At 49.0% G+C, this 16,431-nt stretch overlaps 1 protein-coding gene across 4 annotated transcripts in view; it reads right to left on the bottom strand.

Annotated features, from left to right (window-relative positions):
• Positions 1-3,154: 3,154 nt before the first annotated feature.
• Positions 3,155-16,431, bottom strand: part of LOC116793193 (purine nucleoside phosphorylase-like) — a 37,448-nt gene continuing 24,171 nt past the window's right edge. For 2 of the 4 annotated variants that reach the window (XM_032700857.1, XM_032700858.1), the window contains 5 exons: positions 13,144-13,313; positions 12,746-12,849; positions 11,296-11,471; positions 8,117-8,307; positions 3,155-7,188 (listed from right to left, as the gene is read on the bottom strand). In XM_032700857.1, coding sequence (XP_032556748.1) covers positions 6,971-7,188; positions 8,117-8,307; positions 11,296-11,471; positions 12,746-12,849; positions 13,144-13,313 — 859 coding nt within the window. In that variant the 3' untranslated portion in view covers positions 3,155-6,970. The remainder of the gene's footprint in view (positions 7,189-8,116; positions 8,308-11,295; positions 11,472-12,745; positions 12,850-13,143; positions 13,314-16,431) is intronic. The other 2 variants (XR_004359398.1, XR_004359399.1) reach the window with 2 other exon arrangements.

Below are 16,431 nucleotides of genomic sequence, written 5' to 3'. Positions count from 1 at the left end.
GCCGCCCGCCGCCGCCAGGGGGCGCCGCCGCCCCGGGACACCGGCCGGGCACGGGCGGCAGCGGGAGAGCGGGATAACGGGATAACAGCGGGATAACGGGATAACAGCGGGATAACGGGATAACAGCGGGATAACGGGATACGGGGATAGAGGGATACGGGGATAACAGCGGGATACGGGGATAGAGAGGTACAGGGATAACGGGGATAGCGGGATACAGGGATATAGGGATAACAGGGATATAGGGATAACGGGATACAGGGATATAGGGGTACAGGGATAACGGGGATAGTGGGATAATGGGATAGCGGGATCCAGGCATCCAGGGATAATGGGATCCAGGGATCCAGGGATAATGGGATCCAGGGATAGCAGGAGAGCGGGATAGAGTGATAATGGGATAGTGAGATACAGGGATAACAGTGGGATACAGGGATAGTGGGATACAGGGGTAATGGGATACAGGGATAGTGGGGTACAGGGATAGCAGGATAATAGGATAGCAGGATAACGGGATAGTGGGATACGGGGATAACAGGATACAGGGATAATGGGACAGTGGGACATTGGGATGCCAGGATACTGGGACACTGGGATACTGGGACACCAGGATGACAGGATACTGGGACTGGGACACCAGGGGCAGCACTGGGCACTGGGGTTGGCAGCCTGTGCCTTGCCACTTGTCCCTGCCTTGTCACCTACCCCTGCTCTGTGCCACCTGCCCTGCCCCATGTCACCCCCCCCGCCCCATGTCACCCACCCCTGCCCTGCATCATCTACCCCTTTCCTGACACCTAGTCCTGCCCTGCCACCTCCTCCTGCCTGTCACTCCATCCCTTCCCCTTCCCTGTGTCACCCCACCTGTGCCACTGTCCCTTTGCCTCACGGCAGCTTCACACCTCATGATTTGGGGGTCCTGGTAGGAGGAGCAGGGCCAAGGCAGTGCCTGTGTCACCACCACCAAGGGACCATGCCATGGCCACAGCAGGGCTGTCACTCACCACCCAAGGACACAAAACTTGGACTGGATCCATCTTTTGGAGGAAAAACCAAGAAACCTCCAGATCAAGGCTCTGCCATCCCTGCTGGAACAGAGCTCCTTGGAGGGATGGGAGCGATGCTCAGCCCAAAAAACCTTTCCCACCCTGGCTCCCTTTGCCGCTCGCCAGCTCATCGTGGGATTTTCTTTTCGTGGGATTTTCTTTTCCCAAGTTTCCCCAAATTGCAGGGAAATTTCCAGGCCCAAACAAACAGCCACACGTGGGGTTTGTCACCGGCTCCAGCGCAGCCTGCCCAGGGGAAGCGTTGCCATGGCTACGGGGGGGGGGAATTCAGATCCAGCGAGAAGGCTGAGCCGATGGAAGTGCTTAATTAAAGATGAGAAGGCACCAGGGAAGTTCAGATGTGCGCAGAGCAGGGACGGAGTTGGCAGCAGGCAGCTGTCCAGGGGACTGCCCATCCTGCCAGGTGCTGGCACCTCTTATTTTTTATCTCTTGGCCGGAAAAAAAGTGAGGTACCCCCCCACGAATGGCAGGGGATGCAGGCTTGGGGACTGGGGGAGCTGAATGCAATGGAGGTGGCACCAAACCTGGCTCTAACGCCGTGGGAAGCTGGGGCAGGGCAGGACACCCGACTCCAGGCATGGGAAGGGAGATGCTGCAGCAGCATCCCATGAGGAGAGCCAGACTGGGACACCAGGCAGCAAGATGGCCTTCTCCTTCTCCCTGTTGCACAACGCAGCCTTCAGGCACACACAACATGCTGAAGGATGCCCTGGGTATTCCATTCACATTTCCTGAGCTCTGGCACAGAGATTAGACCCAAAAAAACATTCTTTTTCCCATTATTGCAGAGCAATTTTCCCCAGCTGAGCCCACTGCTTTTCTATCCCCCTCCCTCCAGAGCAGTTTTTTCCTGGGAGCTGAGAGGGGACACTCACTGCCTCTGTAGGGCTGGATTTAGGGATGTGTCTCCAGTTGTGCCCAGGCTGGGGAGAGAAGCAGCACAGGTACCTGACACTGGTCCATCATCTTCTACTCCACAGGGAGCAGAGCCTCAGCACAGAGGTGGCTCTGAGTCACCCGCCCATCACAGTCCCACTGCTCCATGATTCCCAGGTCTCTGCTAACAAAGAGCCAAAGCTGGTCCAAGGTGGGACCTGGGAGCAAAATTTGGGCTCTGGGTGCACTCCCTGCCTTCTCTGGGGAAATACTTCCCCAAGCTGCCTCTGTGAAGCAGCCGGCAGGAAAAGGGGCTCGTTGCTGCAGGAAGGGATTTGCTAAGGTTGAGAAAGACTTCTAGAGAGGGCTGTGAAGCTTCAGGCAAGGAAAGCAAGTGATGGTTGTTCTTCTGTTTGAAGCCATCTCCCACAGGGGTGTCCAGGCACAGGGCATGTCCCCTCTGCAGGAGAAAAGCCTGGATGGTTCCCTCCAGCCTTCATCCACGTCCCAGCTCTTAAATTACTTCCTAGGTTGGATATCAGGGAAAGGTTCTTCACCCAGAGGGTGGTTGGGCACTGAACAGGCTCCCCAGGGCAGTGGTCACAGCACCAGCCTGACAGAACTCAAGGAGTGTTTGGACAACACTCTCAGGCACATGGTGTGATTCCTGTTGTCCTGTGCAGGGCCAGGGGTTGGACTTGATGATCCTTGTGGGTCCCTTCCAACTCAGGATATTTTATGATTCTCTCTGAACATGCCATCAGATTTTGGAAATTACAGCCCACCATGCTGCTGAGAGAGTCAGATTTTAATTCAGCAATGCTCCAAGATCAGCCCTGTTGCTGTGACCCACATCACTCCCCCCTGCTCTCCACATTCATTGTGGCAGGGAAGAGTTTAATTCTTTTCAGCACATGAAATCCACGCAGTGAAGACCTAAAGCTTTCAGAAAAAACCCGAACAACACACCACTATAGCAGAACCCCCTTAATTCAGCTGCAGGATTTCAATAAAGAGAAACATCTGAGGGAATTTTGATAACTTGAAGGCAAGGCACACGCTCACTGCCGAGCCGAGGCAGACAGCACAGGCTTTTAAAAGCTTTCTGATTTACTTTTATATAAGAAAGAACGCAAAAGGCAAACCTCATGTAAAAGGAAGTCTGGAAAACCGAGCCTTGCAAAGGAAACAGGATGGATCACATCACCAATTTTTTGGGGTTGCAAGGTTGTTTTGCAGATAACAGCAGAGATCTCTACTTAAACACTCATTATATGGTCCAGCCAAGGGCTGTGGCAGAGATTTCTCCTCTTGGCCTCACACTTTCATGTGGATCCCACATCAATATAACAACCTCCATCTTCTCCAGGGGACTGGAAGCAGCAGGAACCCATGATCCAAAAAGCTTTCTCTGGAACGGTGAGCAAGGAAAAGGAAAGGGCTGGCAGAGAGGATGGGCCAGACTGGCTCAGGGATCCATGGCTGTGAGGGAGTAAAGGAGGAGCTGTGCCAGCTGTGCCCTGCACGGACACAGGTTTTCCATGGATCCCCCTGCCATGGATACCCCTGCATGGGACAGCCCGTGCTGGTGGCATTCCCAATCCAGCCAGGATCATCATGCAATCTGGGACTCTTTTACCCCCTGCCAGGTTTTTTAGCTTTTTGTGCATCTTCCAGCTTATCCCTATGACCATAATGCCCTGAACTGCAGAAGCAGGTAAGGGGCACAGAGGACAGGAATGAAGAAAGCCAAAGTTGTTTCACAACCTACTCATTTCGGCCATGGATGTTGCCAGAAAGCACCAGGAGCACTAAAAAAAAAGGCACAGCACCAAGGAACCCATGTCCTGCCTCCAGCACAGGTGACTTGCTGCACTGGCACCACCACGGCCCATCACACCTTCCAGCTGCTCAAAAGTTAGTCCAGGTCCTTTGGTTCTTGGTGTTTTTTCCATAAGTTCCTCAGCCTGGTGGGATCAGTAAGAAATACCTGCACAAAGTGCTGGTCCAATGTTGGTCCTGCTTATCCAGAGCTTTGAGCTCTGGCTCCCCAGGGATGTGGTGCTGTGGGGTCCCCCAGGGATATCCTCCAGCCTGGGGTTGAGTGAAGGAGTGCTAAGCACCTCCTTCTTTTCTACACCAGGACCTTGGCACAGCAAACAAAAACACTGTTTTCAGGATCACAGCAGGTTTTATTCCCTCAGTTTCTTCCTCACACATCTTACTCACCTTGCATCATTGTATTTCAGACTTTTGAAATTCATCAACAGTTAAAAAAACTCAAAAAATTGTATTAAAAGTATCTCCCAAAGCCAGACGAGCCCACTCTGTTAACTGTATTCTCCCTCTCCCCCATAAAGCATGAATAAGATCCTTTCCAAAGTGCCCAGGGCATCTTCCCTCTCATCACTTACAGGGACAAAAATGAGGACACTCACACAGAGTTTGGGCCATCCAAGCCAACCCTGAGCAGCAGAAAGAAGAGCCCCAAACTGTTTAAGGGTTCAAACGCTATTTAGAAAATATTCCTTAAAAAAAAAAAAAAAAAGAAAAAAGACATAATTTGCCCAAGATTTAGGTGCAGGGTGATTTTCAGATTCAATTTGAAGTCGCATTTAAGCCGCATTCAGGCACAAGAGCAGGGGATCTGCCTCCGGTACAGCTGGAGAGAGGAGCAGGTCCGGCCTGCTGGAAGCAGGTGCTGCTGCCAAGCTCCTCTTCATCTCAAACCCCGCCTGAGAAGCACCAGCACAACAGCAGGGTTTTTTGGATGCTTCCCTTCACATCACAGCCCAGCCTGACTCTGATTAATTAACGGAGCCTGCTGAAATCCCAGCCTTAGCTACTCTGGCTGCTGCCAGCTACAGCGAGCTGCACAGCTGCCTTCCACTCCCACTTGAGAGACTTTGTATTTACCAAGTATTAATTAGATGAATGTGAAGCACCATTTTCCAGGCAGGGGAAATCATCTGCTCTCTCCCTGCCCTGTAACAAGCCCATACTGGGGCAAGTCTGAAAAGGGAGCAGGTAGGAGTGGCTCCTCCTTGTTCTGCACATCTGGCGCTTTTCGTATTTCGCTGCTCGTGCTGCCCCACGTGACAAGCACTTCACTCCTGCTAGATCTGAAAAGGCAACAGCCCTTGTGGAAGATGGAGTTGGAGTCTCTCCTCCTCTGCAGAAAACCACCAGAGCTGGTCCTCGAGACTGCCCTGACAGTCAGAGCCACTAAATGGGAAGAGCTGCTGTCTCTGAGGGCTCCTCCAAGTTCCAGGAGCTGCTGAACAAGTGACTCTGCCAGAAAAGCACAAACAATGAATCCTCCCCCTCCACAAGTCCTCCAGACCAGGCTGGGCAGACATTTGTCAGGAATGAGCACAGGTAACCCTGCCCACGAGAAGAGAAGGGGACGGGGCGGTCACCCAAGATCTCCCCCACACCTGAAGTGCTGCCATCTCATGGAAGACATTCAAGGCACAGCTGTTCCTCCTGGTGGCAACATCTGCACCATGGATGCTGCAGTCGACACCAGTTAATTGCAGTATGAAGGGCTTCAAGCAAATACCCATTTGGAAAAAAACTGGAAGAAATGTCAAGGAAGGCTGAAGGCTGTGACGGAGGGCAAGCGTCAGTGGTAAACAACTGATCTGCTAAATTTAGGAAGGCAGGTTGGGAGCTCTCCATGACCAGTTGGGTGTCTTCAGTTCAGACCAGTGAGTCAACTGAAAACATTTAACTATGATCATGATGGGCTTTATAGAGAACTCCAAGATAAATGAAGGGAAAAAGGTTATCTAATAATTACAGTCACTGTTTCACATCCAGCTGCATCCACGGCTCAGCCTGACCTTTGAGGAACAATGAATAATGCACCATTCTGGTGAATGTTCCCCTTTCTTGATAGACCATCAGCGTGTTGGTAAAAGAGAGCCTCTCCTGTTTGTCCTTTACTCACTGCTTGGCTCAATTTCTTTATGTAAGAGGACCTGGAAAGTCAGAAAAATATCACACCTGCTCCAAAATATTTCCACTGTAATTTCACATTATTAAACTCCTCAAACCAGTGGTGCTCCAACATCTGCTGCAGGAGAAGCAGCAGTGGAGCAAAGCTGTTGTGAAACACTGGGTCAAACTGATCTCTCTGTCTTGTGACACCAACAGGGAACCAATCTCCAGTGCTCAAGCTACTGATCTGCAAGACATCCAGAAACAGAAAGAACACATCCAGGCAGAGCTGGACCTGGATTTCTGTTTTGGCCATGTTTACATGGTGCACAGACAGGTCATGCCTTGTTGTTGGGCTGCATTTTCATCCCCTGTACACTGAGACAGAGCAGAGAGGTGTGAGTGGCGCTGGTGGAGAGCTGAATTGTAGCAAACAGCTACTGAGCTCTGCAGCTGGTCAAGAGAAGCCAAGAATGAGCAAAGAGGGGACTTTCTGGGAGACCATCTGGCATGGTAAGGGAGCACAACCCCATGCATGGGAATGCAGTGGTTTTCCAAGCTGTAAAATCAATTGCAATTCACTTGCTCTGCAGCACTGCCTGCTCCAGGCAGATCTCACCTTTAGCCTGGCCCATTTCATGTATCCAGAATTCAGAGTCTTTTTGTGGACTTCCACTGGCTTCAGACCAGGCCCCACCAAAGCAGGCCCAGCAGGCACCAAGCCCCAGGACCAACTGTTGACCAGGCTCATGTGGCACGGGGGAGCAGAGGCTCGGGGCAGGAGGGTGTTGTGCCAAGAGAGACAGCAGAATGAGGGGGAGCTGGAGCTCACATTGCTAACACTGGGGCTTGGGAATGTGCCAGAGTGTTTAAGTGCCAGCAACCTGCTTTGGCCACTGGCTACTAACAAGGGGATCATTCTGGCAGAATTCAAAGCAAACTCTGCACCTGTTCAGATAAAGCACAAAGATAAAAAGGTCTATTCAAAGGGAGGAGAGCAGAAGGGGACAGTCCCACCAACGGCTCTCCCCCAGCACTTGCTAGTGTCCACACGTTAGGATATGAATGCTGAATGGCTGGGGGGTCACAGAGAGCTTGTGCTTTCCCCCAGCTTCCCCAGGAGGTGTGTGACCAGTTTCTGCAGGGCCTCAGCCCGGACCACCGAGACGCGCAGCACTTCCTCGTGGTTGGCTTTCTCCTGGCTGTCATAGCTCATCACCACTTTGTTGGTGATGAGGGAGATCCCAAGGACTCGGAGGCCACAATGCCTGGCCACAATCACCTCTGGGACAGTGCTCATGCCTATGGTGGGAGAGGAAAGGACCAGAATGAGTCAGGATTTACACCAAACAAAATCTCTCCAAGGCTGCAAACCACGATCCTACCTCCAAAGCACATGCCCTTGTCTCCTTCCCCCCACCCTTCTGTTCCTGAGCCCTGCAACAGTTAAAGGCTGTGACACTTAGAAGGCTCAAATAGCTGCAACACTACAGTTACAACTCTGCTCAGCACAATAAACCTCCTGCATTTGATCCCTGAGCCACAGCTCCCTCCTCAAGACGTGTCAGGCTGCTTGCAGCCTTGCCGAGGGAAGTACTGATGTGCTGTGTCATTTGGCTCTTCTCTTCCCCAGCTAAATAACCTATTGCAAAGAAAAACGGCTTTGAGGGGAGCTGAGCTCCTTTCCTCACACACAATGAATCTGCAAAGTATTAACGAACAGACTTCCATGAGCCGGGGGCCAAGCTGGAGGAATCATATGGATCATGGCCCTTACTTTCCTTGTGCATAGTTGGGAAGGTATCCATGATTACCATCCCCAAACAAGACTCTTATGGAGGGCTGGTTTGTAGGGAGAAAGCACAGTGAAAATCTTCACGGTGTCAGAATTAAAAAAAAAAAAAATTAGAAAAAGACTTTCTTTCTGATTGGGCCCCACTCAGCTCTGGTGAAGTGGAGCCATCTGAGCATAAGAGACTTGTGCTTGGGAAACAAACACAATGTTGTGCTGCCATCCCTGTCCTGGGCAGCCATAGGCACAGGGACTTTCTGCAGATCCATCCAAGGAGCTGCACTAAACCACTGCAGAACGAAGCAGAAACACACAGAGCTCATTTCCCCAGCCCCAGGAGACTTAAGAGACTCAAAGACTGAAGCAAGTCAGCCTTGAGCAGAATTAACTGTATAATCCATGTGCCCAACCAACCCTGCCAGCCCAGCCTGGGCTCACCCACGGCGTCGGCTCCCAGCGCCTGCAGCACCCGGCACTCGGCGACGGTCTCATAGCAAGGCCCGGCCATCACACAGTACACTCCTTCCCTGGTGAAGCTCAGGAAGCCCAGCTCCTGGGCACTCTCCTTTGCCAGGCCCAGCAGATCCTGTTCATAAGCATCTGACATGCAGGGAAACCTCACCCCAAACCTGCAAGGCAGTAAAAGGACACAGCCGTGTGACACCGCGACCTTCTCCCCCCTCAGAGTCCAGGGGTGCTCATCCTTTGGGGAGAGGGGAAATGCCAAGGGCAGAGCAGCCTCTCATTCTACCCTTATCATCAGATCACTCTCAAATCAGAGAATCATAGAGTAGTTTGGGTTTGAAGGGGCCTTTAAAGGCTATCTCATCCAAACCCCTGCAGTAAGCAGGGACATCTTCAACTAGATCAGGTTGCTCAGAGCCCCATCCAACCTGACCTTGAATGTTTCCAGGAACAGGGCATCTACCACCTCTTGGGCATGACATTTCTGCTAGATCTAATCACCCAAAACTCTCAGTACACAGAGGTTATGGCTGTTGGAAGGTCTGACACTGCTTATTTACTGCACAAACCCTTCTGAAGTGGTCAATCAATTCTTTTTGTCTCCACGAGCACTGATGGCCAGTTCTCTCTCTCCCCAGTAATTGCTCATAGTGACTTTTAAACACTGTCCACCAAACAGTTGCTGCCCTTTGGGCTCCCTGAGGCACAGAGTCCCATAGGCTGTCCCAGGGAGGGGGTTTGAGCAGGCCCTGATGGAGCACCAGCCACCACATTTAAGGCCCATCCCAGCAGGCAGCTCCTAACATCTTGGAGCTCCAGGGCCATATTTTAGGTAGCCTGCATCCTCTGCTTCAAGGCTGGGTCTCTTGCTTGCCTTAGGTCTTAAGATAACAGCTCAGTCCTGCTCCTGATGGAGTGAATCTTTCTACTGGCTCATGGAGAGCAGAGTAGATGGCAAAGATTGTTATGCTGCCACTGAGGAAACCTGGAAAATAAACTCCCAGCCATATTCACCAGTGCAGCTCAGTAGGAGTGGACCAGGTCCCTCATTTAGGCTATTAAAGCTCCTGCTTGTTTACATGTTCTTCCAGCTGAATGCTTAGGGCAGGAGGTGGCTTATTTTGTTTTTATAAACAATAAATATTATATAAATAAAAACAAACTTTCCCTTCTGGTCGAAGGCAATAAGTATTCATCACTATGAAAATTGCTTCCCTTTCCTGAAGGATGGCCAGCAATGCAGAAGCCAATCTCTAATTTATTAAAAAAATATTATTTCCACATCACTTCATTGCCTCTGGTTTTGCTCTGTTGTGCTTAGATAAATCCTTCCTGGTAGCTCAGCTGGACAGGATTTTAGGAGTTTGCTCAGCTAAAGCTCCGCAATACTTTGAAACCTGATTCATAAAGACCTTTTGCCCATTTTGATGCCTTGGTCAGCAGTGCAAAAGTCACCTCCCAGAGCACTGCAGTCTTCACCAGGAAGCTGCCTTTGGGAGGCAATGAGGCAGCTCTGCTGCCTTTGAACGTTGTCCAGATGCAGTTGTTTGATTGGCGTTTCTCCTCCTGCTCCAGAGCAATTATGCAAGTCCAGAGAGCTTTAAACACTCCATGTGGCTTCTCTGCTTTTGATCATTCTTTCCTCCAACCCACAGCACTACCTACAAAGATGTAAAGATGTTCCACTTCAGATGGCTACTGTCCTCTCGCCATGGAATCGCAGCACAGTGCTTATTTCTCCCGAGGCAGCTGCCAGCACCTTTCAGACTCTTCACAAGCAGGAGCTGGGTCTGCTGTTACATCAGGAAGGAACTAACTAAGTGAAAACCAGGCAGGCCACTTTATTCTCAGCAGAACTTTCTCTCTGGAAAGATCCAAGGACAATCCAGATGCCTGCCCAGCAAACATGTCCATTTTTCAGGATGAAGGTACCAACCCAACAACAGATTTAACCATCTTATTATCTGAACTCACTCTTTGCTCATAAACTACCACTTCCTTCACCACCTCCTTCAGCAGCCTGTCCTCTGGCTTCACATATCTGGCTGTCTCCTGGCCTTTTTTCCTGCCAGCTTGGTTAGGAAATAATTCTTGCTCCTGTTTTCTCCTTGTCACAATCCGGCCTCTTTCTTTCCTGCTTGTGACAGCGCTGGATCTTTACTGCTTCCATGTTCATTTTCCTGACAACTGATGTGCTTTCCTTTGCTCAGCCTGGGTCTCCAGTGGATGTGTCCTCACACTCTTTTTAGCCCCATTTGAGAGCCAAAGGGCTTCTCTTTGTGAGCACTGGTTCACCTGGAATGTAACCTCTCAGTGCCATGACCTTGCTCATGCTGGTTGCCTTCCACCCTACCAGACTGGTGGTGTCTTGGAAGGATTTTAGGATCATAAATTCATGTTGGAAGGGAGCTCAAGGTCTTCTAGTCCAAAATCCCTCTCAAAGCAACTTTATGCCCAGTGGCAACTGCAGTCTGGGGTGAGGATATGTTGGAAGCTCCTCTCTGCACTGACCACAGGGTAAAGATTCTGCTACACAGCCAGTATAGGAAACCTGACTTCCCAGCTCAACCAGCAGCAGGTCACTCTCGTAGGTCTAGAGGTCTCTGAAGAAGCTGCCAAGACAACCTCCTCTCATCAGAGCAATGCCTTCAATGAGTACATTCTGTTAACAATGGCACCCCAGTTTAACAACCTGGATACAGGTTATCAGGAGATTGAGAGGTTTTATCTTTGCCCTGCTCTCACTGCCGGGCCTCTGTTGTACCCCTTCCATCACACCAGAAATGGCTGTTGATAAACACAGGCTGGGGACACTGCAGTTCACCAACTGCTCAATTAACAGGAACCAGCAGAGAGAGGGGCTGACAAGAAGAGACAGCAGTGGGTCATGTCAGGAGAGGATCAGAAGCCTGCTTGTATGGCACAGAACATTCTGGGCTTGTAAGAGTAAGCAACAGCCAAGGCAGGGTGCTTGGGGAGGGCAGGGCAGGTGGCGCAGCACACACAGCTATTGCTTTAACTCTTCCCTTGTGCACACCTGGAGCCAGACTCTACTCTCAGTAAATATCTGTCAGCAGGCACAACAGGCAGTCCCAGCCTGTGGCTGGAGGAAGAAAGGATTAATTGGTAACATGGAGCTGATGTCTTCTTACCTCTCATCATTTGGTCCACGCAGTGGATTCTGCCCTCCCAAGCCAAACAAGCTGATGTGGTCTCTTATGAACATGATGTCCCCCACTTGGAAGTGGGGATTCAGTCCTCCAGCAGCATTTGTGACAATCAAGATCTCCACCCCCAGGAGAAAGAAGACCCTGATGGGAAAGGTGACCTGGAAGAACCGAAGGCACATGTGCAATGAATATCAGAGCCAACAGACAGCTACTGCTACTACATTTGTAGTATCACAGTTGGTGGGTGCAAAGAAGGGTCTATATACAGAGACAAACCAACTTTCTCCAATTCTAAACATTCTTCTAATTTAAACAGAATTTTAATGGTTTTTAAACATATTAAAACTTAATCTTGTAATGAACACCATTAAAATCCAAGCCCACACTTCCCACAGTTGCACTAAGGTCAAATGAAGGTGGTACAGAAAGAACATGCAGATAGTTCTTCCTCACTGCCAAGGTCTTGCAGAGATCAAACCACTGTGATGACTGAAGTGACTACTTATGCATATGGCCCTGGAGTGCAATCCAAAGTTAAGGAACAACTGGGAACTGGAAAAAAATTTTAACAGTTTTATTTTGAGGAGTCACAAAGGAACTGGGATAATAGCTGCTCCCTCTCAAATGCTAGAGAGGCTGTGAGCAGAAAATTTCCTAACTGTGGACACCACTTCTTTAAGAAACCAGTTAATTTTAACAGACAAACATGTCTTGATTAAACTAGTTACGTATTGAGTGACTTTAAAATAGTTGTTTTTCTGTAAAAAGCTGAGTGGTGCCAAATGTTGCAGTTTATACCCAAACACAAATCAACCTCGGCCACCTGGAAAATCTCAAAGCTATCCAAATAAAAAAAGAACACACAACACTGTCAGAGAGTAAATATTGTTGGTGTTTTCTAACAGAAATGTACATATGTGTACGTTAGGCAGCAAAAAGGCAACTATCCACACACTCCTATATGTTAACTGGGAGGGTATAGCAAGTTGCAGTAGCCAGGGAGTTTTTTCTAGGGGAAAAAAAAAAGCTGTAAACTATACAAATGCAAAAGAAGATTAAAATAGATTATTCTTATCAGAGTTTTCTGGTTGCTGATTTAAATCATGATTAAACTGCCTGAGTTAAAGAATGTAAATTAATCTGCCTTGTATGATAAACTGTTTTCCCCTGCAAGTATAACAGGGTTAGCCAATTTGTGTGGCTGCACAGCATCACCTTCACCCAGTAGAAGCCTCTTGGTTTGAACTCCCAATTTTATTTTCTGGGGAGAAATCTGAAATCTAAGAAAGACTCACCTCAAGAGCAATGCAAGTTCATTGTGAGAGCTAACACTGTGCAGCTAGATAGCAAAGCGAGCAGTCACCTTTGCTTTTTTCTGCCTTTTTCTTTTTACACTCCCCCTGCGTGAGTGCTTTCCTCGAGGAGGACTCACCGTGCTGACAGAGTAGCCTTCGTAGGAGTGGAAGCGCCCCTGCATGCACACGCAGGGCTGCCCGCTCAGCTCCCCAAACACCAGCCTGCCAACGTGCCCTGCAACTGCAAACCAACACAGCGTCACCTCACTCGCAGCTCTCGAGGCCTCGGGGCTTCAGAGGGGTCTGCCAGGCCATGGCTTTGCTCTGCAGCGAGAGCAGGGGCTGGAAGCCGAATAAATAAATAAACACATATTTCTGTGCTGCGGTGTTTATATTTTTTCACTCTGAACACACATTTCACCACCGGGGGACCGGCGCTGCCAAGAGGAGCACGTCGACTCGGGTGATCTCTGGGTGAGGCTGTGCTGCAGGGCTGCCCAGGGGTGGGACGCTGGTGCCCTGGGGTTGTGCTGACCTGTGCTCCGTGGGAAGTGAGGGATGTCCTCGTAGGGAAAGGCTGTCTTGTTATCCAACACGTCAGCCAGGCCTCCCAGTCCGGAGCCACAGATGATGGCGATTTTTGGGCGCTGGACGATTCGGGCACGTAACCAATCTGCTGTTTCCTTGTACACCTCATAGCTGTTCCTGCAGAAGGAAAACAGGTCAGGGAGACTATCAACCCATTCAAAGAACAAGCTTCAAAGGATACAAGTCCTGAAAAGGTGCAAAGAAAAGGAAATTTCATTAAGGCTATAATAATAGAAGCTTCACTGCTATTATTGAAGATGTATCGCTTTTAATCTCATGTATATACCCAGGGAAGGCATTTGAATCATCTTTGCTGGTTTCATTCTGTCATTGAAGAATGGTTAATGATACCTAGATCACAGAAATGTCACAAGGCATAACCACTCCTGCTTCTGATGGGCTCTGGTCTCTCCAGAGTTACCGAAGGAAGGCAAAAGCACAGTTAGACTGAGAAATTGCAACCTATATGTGTGTGCACAGGGATGTGCAGCCTGTGATGGGGAAACCCAAGAGGATGGAACTCCAAAGGCACCTGAACAGCATGGCTGGAGTGCTGGGCTGATGAAAAAGTAGACACTGTCCTCTGCAGTAGCCTGACTACTGAGACATGGGGCAAGAATCATCTACAGAGATGGAGGAGCCAATCTCTGTAAGTGTTGAGTGCCATCAGCTCCCAGTGCCTCCTTCAGGGCCTGGTACCACACCTCAAACACCCACCTTCTCGATCCCTCGTGCCTTCAGCACAGGAGGATAAACATGGAGATCTCACTCAGCCTCTTCTCTCCCGCAGAGTGGGCAGGGGGCACAGCCTAGTCCTAGGCAAGAGGCCCAAGGACATCAGTCTACATCAAAACAAGTGAAAACCAGGAATTTGGGCTCCAGAGTTCATGCTGATTTAAGAGGGAGACTGCTCCAACACCTTGGCAAAAAAAGGTTTATCCAGCACTGAGCCCCCCTGCCAGGAGGTGGGATAGAAGTTGGCATTAGTGTGTACACTGCACAGTTGTGCAGCTGTCTCAGGGGAGGGGAGAGAAGTTCAATTTTTAACCTCTTAGCCCAGTATTCAGGTGCTTTAATCACAGTTTTGAAACACGATCAATAGGGAAATAATCCGATAATCCTGTTTCCAACAGGACAATGCAGATACCTCCTGAAAGTCAATACCAAGGTCGATTGGAAACTCTCCTCAAAAGCAGGGGTACCAACAGCAGTTCTTGATAGCAACTCAATCATTACCACTGATGAGCAGAATTAATGACGTACAAGGTAGAGGACGAGGTCCTGGAGTGAACCAACACAGGTAGGGGTAAAAAGGTTCTCTATATGAGAAGCTGATCTGCTTATTGAGAGGTGAGAGAATCAGACACTGCGAGGCCTCCAGTCAATTTTACATCACCTGTGATGCTGATAAGCACTCGCCGTCTGCTTCATGAATGTTTATTTTTTGGTTTGTTTTTTTTTTTTTTTTAACCAAGCCTCTGGATTTCCAGAGGTGTAAACCTCAGTACTGTTGTGATGCTGCTGTCTGCAGCCTTAGAGGATATGCAGAAAAGCTTTCACAGTGGTGCTCCTCACTCCAGGAGGTGTCAGGCCACTGACTAAGAGGATTTGACTGCCTGTGTACAACTGAGTCCTCCAACTGAGGTATCAGACATTGAAATAGAGGATCTCAAGTCTATGTTTTTTCTTCCTTTATACTGACAGGGTAGGTAGTTACTGCACAGATATTTTCTGTGAGCTTTTCCTCTCCTAGCTGTCCAGCTCCTACTGCAAGTCCTGTCCAACGTGTTGTACAACAAACTTATGTTCCCAGTTACAAACTGTGATGTCAAAAATGCCCAAAAATATCACAAACCTGCAATCCAATAAGAAGAAATAACTTCCATATACATGGATTAAAATGAAGAGGCCTACTTAGCTGAAACACTTTTCAAAGGAAAAGTCTGGAAATGAGGAAGTTTATTTACCGTCACATATTGTTGAATTTTCCAAGTGTACCATGAGCTCCTGAAATAAGCAGGAGCTGTGAAAATGACATTAATGAGGTCTCCACTTGACTATATTATCGCTTGCTCCCAGACAAAAGCTTTAAAAGTGCTTTACATACATTAATGAACAATTTCACACAATCTCTCCATTGAATAACTGTAATCCTTGTTTAGAAATTCAAGGGAACCAAGAGAATTTATATGTAATACCCAAGTTTTTGACATACCTGTGGCAGGCATGAGAAAAGAATGAGGTCACCAGGATCTGCTCTTCCTCTTGACCATAATCCCCTTTGTCTCTGTATTTTTTTTTAAAAAAAGGTGCATACATCCTTGCAAAATAACATTAAAGAATGGATATTATTCCTATATCCTCAGAAATTTTAGGAGTGCAGGATGAATCACTCGATGTCTGCTGAAGATATCGGGACTGACTGAGCTGTGCCAAGTTCCAGGGATTTTTTTTTTCTCTTCTTAAACAGAAGATATTAAAATGCTTCTTACCCAAAGAACTAAAACTCCAGTGCTGCACATGCCTCCTGGCCTGGATGGAGCTCCAGCTGGCACGCAGGGGCCTGGCAGAGCCCTGTCCATCCCAAAGGCTTTGGGCACGTCAGAGCTGTCCCTAGTGCTGAGAGCACAGCCACGCCAAAATTAATCTGCCTGCAGTATTTGGTTTTCAGAAGCCTTCCAGATGCACACATCAAAGGGACTGGCGAGCACTGATAATTTCTGAATGCGAGGGAGATACCTGCACAGCAGGAGCAGAGGGGGAGCTCGATCTGTGGGTCACCAACCACATTGTTCAGCCTGGAACCGCACGAGCACGAGGCCCGTGCGAGCTTTTTGACTGCTTGAATTAATACATGTAGCACAAAGGCCCCTCCAGCTACTCTGCCTCCAACAATGCACACCTAATAATAGTGCTCAGTAGCATCGCTTTGGATTAAATCACAGGATCAGCTGAAAACACAATCCCCTTTGTTGTGATTGCTGTCACCCGCCGCGGAAACGCCTCTGTTGCAAAACACAGGACTGTCACCGGTGACAGATCTTTTATGGCACGAAAAACCCCACCCTCATTGTGCTCCTGGGTCGGTTGAAAGCAAATCCACGTAAAAAAAAAGCAGACATATCCCAATAAACAGCTAAAGCATTGGTTTGGGGGCACACAGCCATACGTATTCACAGCCTATGCCTCTCCACATGAGATAGTTGCCTCTTCTGGCCCATAACCTCTCCCAAGG

Source organism: Chiroxiphia lanceolata, chromosome 13 (assembly GCF_009829145.1).
Source record: "Chiroxiphia lanceolata isolate bChiLan1 chromosome 13, bChiLan1.pri, whole genome shotgun sequence".
Lineage (NCBI taxonomy): Eukaryota > Metazoa > Chordata > Aves > Passeriformes > Pipridae > Chiroxiphia > Chiroxiphia lanceolata.
The sequence above is the reverse complement of the archived record's forward strand: the minus strand, read 5'-3'. Positions and strand labels throughout refer to the sequence as shown.